The sequence below is a fragment of the Macrosteles quadrilineatus genome, unplaced genomic scaffold (genome assembly GCF_028750875.1).
Source record: "Macrosteles quadrilineatus isolate MER2022 unplaced genomic scaffold, UCM_ALF_1.0 Scaffold_1__1_contigs__length_201487025, whole genome shotgun sequence".
Lineage (NCBI taxonomy): Eukaryota > Metazoa > Arthropoda > Insecta > Hemiptera > Cicadellidae > Macrosteles > Macrosteles quadrilineatus.
Genome location: NW_026542594.1, coordinates 132,862,536 through 132,876,415, shown reverse-complemented (window position 1 = coordinate 132,876,415; position 13,880 = coordinate 132,862,536). Strand labels below are relative to the sequence as shown.

At 36.6% G+C, this 13,880-nt stretch overlaps 1 protein-coding gene across 2 annotated transcripts in view; it reads left to right on the top strand.

Moving 5' to 3' along the window:
* Positions 1-9,968: 9,968 nt before the first annotated feature.
* The window catches only part of LOC128985198 (scaffold protein salvador), a 59,542-nt gene continuing 55,630 nt past the window's right edge, over positions 9,969-13,880 (top strand). The window contains exon 1 of one of the 2 annotated variants that reach the window (XM_054404587.1): positions 9,969-10,125. In XM_054404587.1, coding sequence (XP_054260562.1) covers positions 10,035-10,125 — 91 coding nt within the window. In that variant the 5' untranslated portion in view covers positions 9,969-10,034. The remainder of the gene's footprint in view (positions 10,126-13,880) is intronic. The other variant, XM_054404591.1, reaches the window with a different exon arrangement.

Genomic DNA, 13,880 nt, shown 5'->3' with positions numbered 1-13,880 from the left:
TTTAGTTGAAACAGCTGTTAAGATTCAATAATTCCATTTCTCATAAGGTTAACATGGGAAACTTCAGAGCCACTGGGGCGGAGCCCGAAAGGATTTTTGAAATAAGAATATGCCTATATGTTAATCGGGAATGTGAGCTATCATCATGCCAAATTTCAGCCCAATCCTACCAGTATTTTTCGCGTTCACTTGTCACAAACATACATCCATACATCCATACATCCATACATCCGAACTTTCTCATTTATAATATTAGTAGGATAATATTAGTAGGATAATGATCATAGATCTTTACTGCACGTGACTTCTTACTTTTTAGTGTAAGAAAAGTGATAGCTTAGCCATCAGAAATTGGAATCTTTATTGTCTTTAAACATAATATGGTAATAGACAACGTCAATATGATCAATATGATCGCTACCTACAAATGATCAATACAAAGTTAAAAATACCATACTATTTGTCAATCAGAACATCAAAAGTGTACAGACTCAAAAGAAAAATATTCTGACAAGTCATAGAAAGGATTTAGGCTTAGCCAGTCATACACTAACACGTACAACGCTGATCAAGAAGTTATCCAGTCATACAGTCTAAGTTTGAATAACTTTAACCATAGATAAACATATAATCTATTTAACTCTAAAGATTTGCTTTCAGTGTGCAACCTATTAAACATTGAACCACAGAAGGGATTCATTGAAATGTCAACGAGTATCATGAATGAAAGAAAATTTGAGCTCCGTGGGTTGAAGTTGACTGATATACAACTAATTTCGGTTTATCCTCTACAAAGTCTAACGTCCTAGGTCTGATTTGGAATAGAGTCTTAGACACATTAGAAGTTAATTTGCCTAGTTTTCAGGTTATTGATAAGGAGAAGATAACCAAGCGAGTAATTTTGAGTGTAGCACACCACATTATCGACCCCATTGGATTCACATACTGAGTATAGTTGAAAATAAGCATCTAGACTGCCAGTGCAACTCCTAGGAACGGCCGATCGGTTGATCGGTAGGATCGTGGATCAGATCGAAAAACCCCCCACCACCGCTCAGTGCCGATGGCGTGACGTCAACCATTACTGCAACGATACTGAACCGAACTGAGTCATGAGCCTTTGTGGTGTAGTGGATAGCGTGTCGGGCTGATAATCTGATGGTGCCGGGTTCGAATCCCACTGGGAGCACTAACTTTTTGTCAACAATTTTTTTCATATCAGCAAGTTTGGTTGGTTTGGTTAGGTTATGACAGTTTAATTTTATAATTAAAAGATTGTAAAATTGAATTTGAGACATTTTTAATTTTATTTTTAGAACAGAGCTATTTTTCGATTAGTAAACCTTCATTCGAGTTTATCATTATCAGCAAGTTTGGTTAGGTTATGATAGTTTAATTATATTTAATTCAAATTTAATCTACAAATTATACGTTTTGACAGCAACAGTGATACAGATAACAATTTTCCGCGAACAGTTAGCCAAGCGGAGAGCACTTTTTCACCTCAAATTAGTTGACGAATATCGAAACTGGAAAATCGATACTTTTACCGCTCGATTGTTTAAGAGTAATCGAATCGGAATCGGAGTAAACTTTATTGGTTTGACTGAGACTGACTTTTAGAAGTTTTACAAACTCAATGGCTTTAATTTTAACTTTCAATAGGCTACTACATTTTAAAATATAAGTTAAACCTTTTAAGTGGTGGGCCTCTTATTAAAGAGACCCCTTGAGCTGAATAAATTGATACTAAATAAGTTACTGTTACATTCAATTCAATACTCTTGAGTAGAAACTAAAATCATATCGACCTCCAGACAAAAAATAAGATTAATGAAGGAATCAGGAATAAAATTTCTAAGAACTGTGAGCAAGGTCATACAATTCTCCAGACAAAAAATAAGATTAATAAAGGAATCAGGAATAAAATTTCTAAGAACTGTGAGCAAGGTCATAATTTTGTAATTTTTAATTCGTCATTAAGCTTTAAAATTAGTCTTAAGAGTTAGAAAAGAGTAAATTACACTCCCTCTCAGGAAGGAGGAATTTTGGCATTTTTTACAAGAGCTGGTTGATACTAACAATAATAATACAAATTAGGTAATAGAAATGGCCTCCATCTGATGATATTCAGTTTTGATTAAAACAAATTCTGGTCAATGAACATAACCTTAGCAATAAGCTTTTCAACTGTTGACATTGAATTTTATTCCCATTACTACCTACTGATAAATAGAAACTTAAGAGTTTGTTATTAACAAATTTATGTTTTCTCTTAAAAAATTGACATTACGCCTCTAGGCGCTACAGTTCTCTCCTAATGATCTACCAAACTGTCAAAACTGTCGTCAAGTCAAAGGAGAACGGGAATGGATAGAGTGTGGAGTGGAGTGGGAGTGGACTATCGATATCGCGATGTACTAAATTCTAAAGGTACGTCCACACCGAACGCGCAGAGCTGCGCCGCGCTGCGCAAAACATGTGCGCGCCGAGCGGCGCACTTGGTGTGGACGGCGAACCGCGCAGCTACGCGCACTCGAGAACATCCGCGATCACGATCCGACTGATGGCGGTATTTTGACGAACATCTTTGAAGTTTGTTCGCCTTTGCGCGCTCAGTGTGGACGGGCATTTGCTCAGTTGTTGCTGCGCGTCGTTTTGGCTCGAACTGTCACTACCTGTGTATGATCAAAATATCCCGTCGAGTGATTTCTGGCCCAATCAAATTGAGAAGATACTCAAAATCTTCAGACGACATGCGGCAAAAATTTTCAAACTGCCCACCAATACGGAGATCATTGAGCATGGATTCCCCTCCATACGATTCCCGACGTCTCAGTATGGGCGTCACCCAATGATGACGTTGTTTTCTCCTTCTTTTTAACCGATCATTATAAATAACAATAAAAACCGAAGCAGCTATTGCAGGGTCCATTTTCTAATCGGTGTGATTGTGTAGCCCGCGCAACACGGATCACAGCCGCGCAACTATGAACATGGCGCTCTGTTCCGCCCAGTTTAGCGCAGTTTCGCGCAGCGCAATATGCTTTGCACAGCGCGGCGCAGCTCTGCGCGTTCGGTGTGGACGTACCTTAAAAACAATCGAGCTGCAAAAGTATCGATTTTCCAGTTTCGATATTCGTCAACTAACTTGAGGTGAAAAAGTGCTCACCTAGATAAGCTATGCTGATGCGCCGGTATGATCTGATCCACGATCCTCCGTTCCTCGGACTTGCACTGGCAGTCTAGACGCTAGTATGTTGAAACCCAAACTGCTACTTCTGGCCCTATTTCTTCCCCTAAAACCACCAAAATATTATGAACGAAGTATAATACAGAATATCAATGATTAGTAATTTAAAATTTGATATTGTACTTAGTTATAAGGGAAAAGTTTGTTTTAATACTTTAAATTTGCCGATTTGCATGGGACGAACATGAACAATTTTGTTTTTTTTTTATAACCTAGAATACATCATTTTCAGATATGACGAATTGATTATATTTTCAATTAATCAATATATTTACGCTTTTAAGTGAAGTATTCAGTGACGCATGGTTAATGGGATTTACTCCAAGGGTCGGGACTGTCCGTCGAAGGACCGGCCTAGCCATTGTCCTGCTCTTCCCTCTGGTCAGGTAGTCTGCCTCAACTTAACATGAGACAGCCTTTAGGAACTATTGACTAGATATATAGTCAATGGTAGGAACTGAAAGTGATACATTGGAAAAGCGAGTTGGAAAGTGATACATTGGAAAAGCGAGTAGCATCATCCGTAAACCCCTGTTACAATCACCCACTGCAGTTGCGATTTTTTACTTTACACTTTCACTTTATACAACCGCAATTGAAGCGCCACCAATGAGTGGAAACCTTGTGTCTAAGTTATTGGCGACGATCATTAATAAATTTAAGTTTCCCAGCAGTATAAAACACTGATTCAAGGTTCTTTCTGGTCATCAAAACTCAAGAACAATTTTATACACAAAGAATCTCTGGTTACTGACCTGGATGATGCCTAGTTATTTAATTTCAGTTACGGTTACACTATATTATTGCACTTGCGATTAATTAAATCCGTTATGTAAGAAAAGTTGGGATTTGCTTTCAAAACGTGATCGAATGATTGCGGTATTTGTGAACAAAAATTGTAAACATATCAGTGACAGCTAGAAAAAATAATCTTGATCTGAACAGCTGTTCGTTATTTCATAGATAAATATGTGATCAAAACGAAAACTTGTCAAAAATCGCACAAAACTGCATTTTTGAACGTCCGTAATTTTATTTACAAAGTAGTGAGGCCATATTCTAATGGCTAAAGACACTCTCACCAATCCAGTGAATACATTAAAATTACTTGGATCTTGATAGGTACTCTCGTTTTCCTGGAGAAGATAGCGTAAAATGCCATCTTGAGTGTTACAGACAGACAGATAGAAATAGAGATAAGACTCGTTTCTGCTTCTTTAATGTATAAAACGTAAAAATAACCTAAAAATATATAATTCTGAGCAATGTACAGACAAAAATCTATTTTTATTTATATAGACAGAACTATTTTTTAAATTAGTAAACCTTCATTAGATTTTTACTTTAACTAATATATTTTTATATTATCAGCAAGGTTCGGTTAGGTTATGGCAGTTTAATTTGATAATAACAAATTTTAAAATTAATTTTATAATTAAAAATTAATTATAAGTAAACCTTCATTCGAATTTTATTTTGTATCTTTTTAGCGAATTTCACATATAGGGAATAAGCTATTACCGTAGGTCCCATGGTAAGACCAGGACCCGGGACCGATTTAGTTTTTCGTTTTGAGGTCCACAGAGGCCAAAAACACCATCCGTTCAAATTCATATTATATATATATATATATATTTATTTATTTATATATATATATTTATATATGTGTCCGTTAGCGCGATAACTCGAGCAAAAATGATCCGATTTTGATGAAATTTGGTATAAACGTGTAAACCTACATTTATTCGAACGAGTTCGCGAACCAGCATGATCGGACCATGGGAACGGGGGTTTATGGGGTAAAAATGGGGTTTTCTAATTTTTCACCCTGAAAACATAAAATTTTGCAATTTCTTTCTAAACCATTTTGTAGAAGCTCAAAAAACAAATAATTTAGTATATTGAAGCATTGTTGCATGCCTAACGGTTACGGAAAAATTGCAAAATAGTGTAAATTTAAAATTACCATGTTATTCTTATGGAGAATAGATACAGTGTTGTAGCTTGCTTGTCTATGGACATATTTTAACGAAATTTTGAAATTTTGTTTACTTCATACTAAGCTATTAATATTTCAATAAAAACCCCCTATTTTCTTCCCTGTAGCAGCAAACCTAAGTACTCATTAATATTAATGATATTTAAATAGGAAATAAATCTGACAATTTTAAGGAAATAATTTAGTGGAATTCCAGCTGTGTAGATGGAAATTCGCTTAGTCTGCAGGTTAGCTGCGGCGGGGGTATTTTATATTATCAGCAAGTTTGGTTGGTTAGGTTAGGTTTTGACAGTTGAATTCTATAATTAAAAATTAAAAAATTAATTTTACAGTCAAATACCCCCGCCTCAGCAAACCTGAAGACTTAGCGAATTTCCATTTGCCTGATTGGATTTAAACTAAAATGTCTCCTTAAAAAAATATCACATTTATTCCCTACTTAAACAGAATTAGTTTAATGAGTACTTAGGTTTGCTGCAACAGGGAGGGTAAATTTTTTTTTAATGTAAAATGTTAAAAGGTACTGTGTAAAGGGTGTTAGTAAGATATTATTGTATTCTCCAAATTTGATCAAAATGTGTTCATAAACAAGCAAACTACAACAGTTGACTTATTCTCCATAAGAATAACATGGGAATTTAAAACTACAATTTTTTTGAATTGTCTCCCTAACAATTAGGCGCATGATAACGCTTCAATATACTAAATTATTTGTTTTTTTAAGCTCTACAAAATGGTTTAGAAAGAAATTGTCAAATTTTGTGTTTTTAGGGTCAAAAACGAGAAAACCCTATTTTTACCCCATAAAACCCCCCATAAACCCCCGTTCCCATAGTCCGATCATGCTGGTTCGCGAACTCATTCGAGTTTATCCCGCCTTACACCTTCAAACCATGTTTTATCAAAATCGGACAAAAATTACTCAAGTTATCGTGTGGATGGACACATATATATATATCTATATATAGAGATATAAATATTTCAACGAATGGCGTTTTTGGCCTCTGGGGACATAAAAATGAAAAAGTAAATCGGTCCCGGGCCTAGGTCTTACCATGAGACCTACGGTAATAGCTACTTCCCTATAGGGAAATTCGCTAAAAGTTAATTTTCTAACTAAAAATTATAAAATAAATTCAAAGATTTTCTTAAATCGACGTTTTGAGACGCTAGTGACTAGTGACTAAGTGTGGTTCGAGCTTCGAGTTGACTCGAGTCGGGTCTTGCCTCGAGTCAACTCGACTCGACTCACCAACTTAACTCGTCTCCAGAGTTGCCACTTTTAGGTTAATTACCCTTTTTTAGGGTAATTTACTGGTCTTAGGGTAAAGTTGAGGGTAATGGTAGATTTAGGGTAATTTTAGGGTAAAACTAAAAGTTAGCATAACAATGGAAATTTTACTAAAAAAATGAAAAAAACTTCAAAATTTGCCAAAAAAACGTTCATTACATACTATGGCCAAACCATCATATTCGATTCAACCGGTTTAAATCGATTGCTATGATAAACTTGTCATAATAAGTTATCCTAATCGATCTTATCAATAGTTGGGAATTATCTGCTTTAGAATGTATTCGATTCTATAACACGTTATAGGCCTAATAAAATATGAAATATTATTCAGTACTGGGTTTGATATTTAATTATGTGGCTGAATTGAATTAAACTGGATTATTTTACAAATTGTGTCAAGAAATTACTACTATGTATAGATTAAAGCTTTGGTGGTACCGGGTACCGTACTACTGTATTTTAAGGATATGATTGTCCAAAAACAGTAGTAATGGGTCGATACAGTAAAAAATACGATAGTTCTTGATTCGATATTTTCCATTATACGATAGTCGATAGAGCTAGTCAATATCAACATTTTGTTCTTCTTTCGGGTGGTTTTTTGGAATCGAGTATAATTTTACGTAAATTGATTGATATTGGAACTTCATTTAGTATAATTAACCACCTTATGTAGGATTTATATGATTTTAACAATGTTTTATAGCATTAAACGCAAATATTAACATTTAGGGTAATTTTTAGGGTAACTCAAAGTAGATTTAGGGTAATTTAGGGTAATTTTAGCCCGCAGGGTAAAATCGCAACAACGCGGTGGCAACACTGCTCGTCTCGTCTCGTCAGTCGTCACTCGACGTTCTGTACCCACGAGCACCTCAGCTTCCACATGCACAGGATAACAGCTATTTGTGTAATAGCTTCACTGTATATCTTTAATTGGACCGGTTTAGATAGTTGTTTCGTTTCAACAGATGCAGTTTGCAGTTGCGAACGGTGCATTGTGATTTTAACTTTTAAGTACACCTTAAACACCTTAAAATCACAATTCTTTACTGTTTGTTTATGTTTATTTTTGACTTGAGCTGCTTGAAATTGAAAAGGTGTTTTATGATTATGAAAATTAAAGTGTTGTGAGTAAGCTGAAGCTGATTATTTGTTATTAGGTATTAACAATTAAATATTTTGCGTGCATGAATTATTTATGAAGTTTTTTCATAATCATAAAACACCTTTTCAAGCAGCTCAAGTCAAAAGTAAACAAACAGTAAAGATTAAAGAATAAACACCTTTTCAAAATCACAATGCACAGTTCGCAACTGTAACTGTTGGAAATAGTTATTTGTGTAACTAGTGGTGAAAGTGGCACTTTGCTGCACACGAGAGCAATGTTTACGCACGAGCCGCAGGCGAGTGCGGAATGATCTCGAGTGCAGCAAAGGCCTTTTTCACTCGTGTTACACATTATATTTTTCCTACAGTCACTATAAAGCATATAAATAATTAGTCTTTCAAACACTATACAACACGTTTTTAGGTTCAGCTGGCAACACAAATGGTGCCCTAGAGAAAGTAGTACCCGCGGTCCGTATCACTCCGGTATTTTTCCTCGGCAAGAAATGTGCTCCGCGTTTTGAGAATATAGTTCCGTATGTTTTTGTGATTTGAAGTGGTTTCCGCGCCTAAAAAAATGCTTTAAAGGTATTTTCTTGTTTATTAAGATCGTAGGAATTATTTAAAAACGTTTAAAAGAAAAGTCCAGAAAGTTCAGAAATACCGAAACTATAAACACGAAATGACAGGTTAAATCGTAGTTATAATAGTCAATCAGCTGCTCATAGTATTATTATCTTTAAGTGTTGCCAACCTATTTCCAAGCGTACACGGATTACGTGCATAATAGAACCACGCTGTTTTGTGTTGTTTCGGTCTTACTTGACAGGTAGGAAACAATATGTCTGTGTTCAGGGTACTAATTCCAATGTTGTGGACATCAAATTGGGCGTGCCCCAAGGATCTGTTCTTGGACCTTTCTTTTTTATAATTGCCATTAATGATCTTCCAAAGAATCTTAAATCTAGGTCAGTAATATATGCTGATGACACATCAATTTTTGCCAAAAATTCAGACAAAATAGAACTCTTCAGTGAAATCAGTGAAGCCCAGGGAGATGCTCTAAATTGGTTCTTCACAAATAAACTTCTCTGCAACCAAAGTAAAACCCAAAACATTATTCTTAGCACCTCCTTAAATCTGGACCTACAAACAGTAAAGCTATTAGGTATTCATATTGATTCCAAGCTGTCTTGGCATGCTCACATAAACAACCTTTGTAAAAAGATTTCACGGGTCAGCTATCTTTTTTGGAAGCTGAGGGATTCTGTGTCAGATGAATACCTCAGAATGACTTACTTTGGTTTATTTCAATCTCATTTATCTTATGGACTGGTTCTCCGGGGACATGCAACGGCCGTATCAGATGTGCTTCTGATTCAGAAAAAAGTTCTTAGAATCATGTGCAGAGCTAATAGATTGGACCACTGTCGACCTTTATTCAGACAAATGAAAATTTTAACAGTAACTAACTTATACATTCTACATATTCTAATTTACACTAAAACTAATCTTCACCTTTTCCTCACCAGGCAAGATATACACCTACACGAAACCCGAAACAGGACAAAACTCAACATTCCACAGCACAGATTGGCAAAATTCGGCAAATCACACAAGGCAAATTGTATCAAATTTTTCAACAAACTACATGAATCAGCAAGGACCACCACACCAAAAATCTTCAAAAATAAGGTAACTGCTTGGCTCTTAGACAATCCATTTTATAATATTTATGAATTTTTAAATACATGTGTAGAAATTAGTTTCTAGCTGTAGGTAGATTTTTATGACAACCTGTTTTAATTTAATGTAACTATGACAATGCCTATCTCATGTATATGATCAATGGCAAATAAACCATTTCATTTCATTTCATTTCATTTCGTTGGAATCCTGATGTGCGGCAAAGTATAAACCGTACGGCAAAGTATAAATATGCAGCAATTAGCAGCTTTCTGTACTATAAACAGTACAAGGAAGCCAACTTTGTCGTGTGACTGTAGGAAAAACAACTTTTTAAACAGAAACAGGTGCAATAAAGATATACGGTGAAGCTATTACACAAATACCTGTTATCCCAGGAACTGTTCGAAGGCCTTCTGTGCTTGTGGAAGCTGAGATGCTCGTGGGTACAGAACGTCGAGTTCAGTCGTCTCGTCACGTCACCCACAGTCGTCACATCACCATCAAATTAGTGTGGTCTGTTCTCTGTTCTGTGGTCTGTGGTCGTGGTGTGGTTGTGTTTGTGTACTTACTTACTTGTGTGTTGACCATAAAAAGTTGCCTTTTTCAGTTTTTCTATTCTTTGCTTTGAATTAATTCAATGAATTGACAAACTAGACAGTAATTCAATATTAACTGTCGTTCGATTTAGAATGTTATCTCGTAAAAATAAAGACTTAAGAACTATAAAGGAAGGGGTGGTAGGAAAATATGTTAAGAAAGAAGCCCCGCCAGAAATACCTAGTAAGTTATTAGTTTAACTTTTAGGTTAATTAGGCTATTTAACCTAATTTATTTTACACTGTTTTTGATAAGTTATAGGCTTAATCAACTGTGTAGTTTTGATTTATTTGACTTCAGGATTGCGTTAAAAAAGCTAATTAATCAACACAAATATGTCATAGGATAAGACTTGACTTAGGCAATAAGCCATCTGAATGTTGATATTCAATTAGCCTACTATAACCTAAACACAACTAATATTACCTGACAGTCAACTAATATACATAAACTTAGGCCTGCCCATTAATTGAGGGGTATTTATTCCGTATAGGTGCCTCTAAACGAATTTTTAATTTCGATATCTTACTTTATAGTTTTTTACCTCCTGAATCCGAATAGGCTATACCATTATTTTTCACCGCTGATGAATATTTCTCAAGATATCGCTGTAATAATATACAACATTACAAAAAACACGGTAGGATGGATAACATTTACTAGTGGAATGATCTGTGGGTTAACTAAGCCTACTTACAGCTGACTGTTTTCAACCACACGACAGGCAACTGGAAGTAACAACTTTTGAACGTTATTAACTCACTCTGATTCTATCATCGGCATTATGCCTACTGACGCCATTTTACTTCACTACAACTAGAACTCAAAACAAAAATACTCGTACTCATACGTGCTGCGTACTGCTAGTCTGCTACGCTGTTACAAGTTCAGGTTAAGTGAGGAGAGTAACATGGTTGATGGGCTGCACTTTACTTGACGTCCTACACTCATTCGAATGAAAATATCGATCGATATATCGATTAATCGATTGCTTCATTCGATATATCGTTTGGTTACTTACTTGATACTTACTTACCGGTACTTGATACTTGAAGTTTTCATCTTTGACCAGCGTTGCTGGATTGATTGCGTCAATGTTTGTTTGTTTGGCTAGACGAGGTCGCTAAAGTTGTCCTCGAAGAACTCTTTCAGTGAATAATATGCTCTACCAATGAGCCAGGACTTAATTTTGGTCTTGAAACTATTGTCATCCAGGCATTTAACTCCAGCTGGCAGCCTATTGAACATCTTGAGGGCCAGGTGGGGGAAACAGTCCTTTTTTTTGTGAGTCTGCAGTACGGGAGGTTTAATCTGATGCCATGTCGAAGATTCAGGCCATGGCTCTCCGCTCTTGTACAAAAGGTGTTTATGTTTACCTTGATGTGTAGTAGGCTTACGTAAATATAGTTGCTGTACACAGTGAGGATTCCCAGTTGCCGAAAAATTGGCCTACAGTGGTCCAGATAGTCGGCCGACGACACTACCCTAACAGCCTTTTTCTGGAGAAGGAGGATGGCATCACAACTAGACACATGGCCCCACAGCTGCAGGCCATAGCTAAGATGGCTATGGAAGAGCCCATGATAGATTATGGTAAGATGTTCCTTTAACAAAAGTGGCTTAAGCCTACGCAGCAGGTGCACAACTCTTGACAGCTTCTTGCAGACATTTTCTGTATGCTCGTTCCACATTAGTCTTGAGTCGAGTTGGAAGCCCAATAGTTTCACCGTCTCAGGCTGGCAACCCTGGCTGAGGCTGCATGTCATAGTTTGGGTTTTTTCAGCATTGAGGCTTAGCCTATTAACTTCAAACCAGGCCTTTGCCTTGTTGAAAATTTCATTTGCCCTCAGACTTGCATCTTCTGGTGACTTATCCCTTGAGCAAATGGTGGTGTCATCTGCAAAGAGCAGTATATCACCCAGCAAACTCAAGTCATTTATCGCAATGATAAAGAGTACTGGACCCATAACAGAGCCCTGTGGGACACCATGACTCACTGGAAGGGGGGAAGATGAGGCTCCTCGTATTGAGACTATCTGCTGTCGGTCTTGGAGATAGGAGTACAACAGATGTAGGACAGGACCTTGGACACCATATTTCTCCAATTTTTGTAATAAAACTTTGTGAGGAACACATTAAAATGCCTTACTTAAATCGGCAAGAATAAGGGATACTGAACCTCTTTCCTCAAATGCGTCCAAAATATTAGAGACCAGGTTTAACACGGCAGTCAATGTTGATTTCTTCTCCCTGAATCCATGTTGTGCTTCTGAGAATAGCTTGTTCCTCTCAAAGTGGGACACCAACTGGTCCTTCATAATAGTCTCAAACACTTTGGCCAGTGCTGGAATAATAGAGATAGGTCTGTAGCTTGACATTAGATGAGGGTCTCCCTTCTTAAATATTGGTACAGTTCGTGCAGTCTTGAGGGCACGAGGGAACACCCCTTGTTCAAAACAGTCATTGTTAGGTAGTTTTAATAAAATCTTATGAATAAAATTTCTGTTCTTTTTTATTAAATTTATTTTTAACACCAAAAAAAAAACAGCTGACCAATATTATTATTAAATTTAGACTGAATCATTGTTCCATTGCATACTAAATTATGCATTTAGCTTACAATAACATATTACAACAAAAACTATTTAACATTTCTCCGGGCCACAACATTTTAAACATTAAGTTTTACATATTTGCTGGTAGGTCTTCTGAAAATTCTCTTATTTAGCTTAGACGTCGACAATCCTGACTTTGCCACTTTTGCCAGGATAGGTGGCTTCTATAAACACCTTTTGACATCACGCCTCTTGAATCTGTGTTCCTCGTCTCCTTGAGTATAGACAGTTGCTTCTGAACTTGATGAAGTTCACTAGTCTTGAAATCGTGATTTCCGTCCGGCTGACCAAAGAACTGTCTGTCCTTCTTAATCCATTTGTAAGCTTTCAAGAAGTCGTTCAGCGTATTCTTAGCACTGTCAGAGTCTGACTTCAGTTTAGTGATCTTGTGCTGAAACTCTATCATTTTCCGCTGCATTTCACTTTCCTTCTCTAATGCTGCTTTGTCTTTCTGTGTTACTGTAATCTCACTGTTCACTTTTGACAAAATATCTTTCTGATCCATTACTTGCTTATGGAGCGTCTTAACATCTGTATGAGCTTGATTTGCTTGCCCGGTATGTTCTTCAAGCTCTTTATTATTCAGTTGTTCGTTGGTAGCCACACATTTTTCGATTTCTTGCTGTTCATTTTCAATGCTCTTTATCAATTCTTCAATTTCTGACCATGACGTTTCAAACTCCTGCTCTCTTTCCTTCCACTTATTTCTGCTTTCCTCTGCCTTTTTCTGTAATCGTTTATTTTCTTGTCCTGCAGATTTTAATTCTTTTTCTCTTTGGTTTTTTGCATCTTTTACTTTAGCTTCCAGCTGCTTAACCTTTTTTTTTGAAAACTCCTTTTCTTTTTTCTTACACCCACTGACTCTCATGAACAATTGTATCCTGGTCTTCGCCATTTCTACGTCTGCTTGTCTGATCTCTAGCCTTTGGTTCAGGGAGTAGTGCTTGTCAGCGTCCTTATGAATTGTCCAGATCTTCTGGTCGATGTTTGCATATTCTGTCTCAAGCTGGGACAAAGCCTTCTGACTCTCTGTGAACTCTACAATTTTCATAAACACTGATCCTCCTCTTTTAGGTGCATCTTCAGATAACATTCCGCCAGGTTCAGTGAGGTCTCTGTCCAAAGTGATACATTTCTCCCTGCTACAGATGTGGTATGTAATCTTGGTGGCAGTAGACATCTGGTCACACACAGACACTTTACCAAAGATCCACTTTATCACTGGCTGATTTAACGCAGTGCAGTACTTGCCTGGTGGTACCAGGCTCTGAGTTGTATCGTAATCCTCCCTTAGAGTATTCTCCAGTTTCTTCTTTTTCTTCT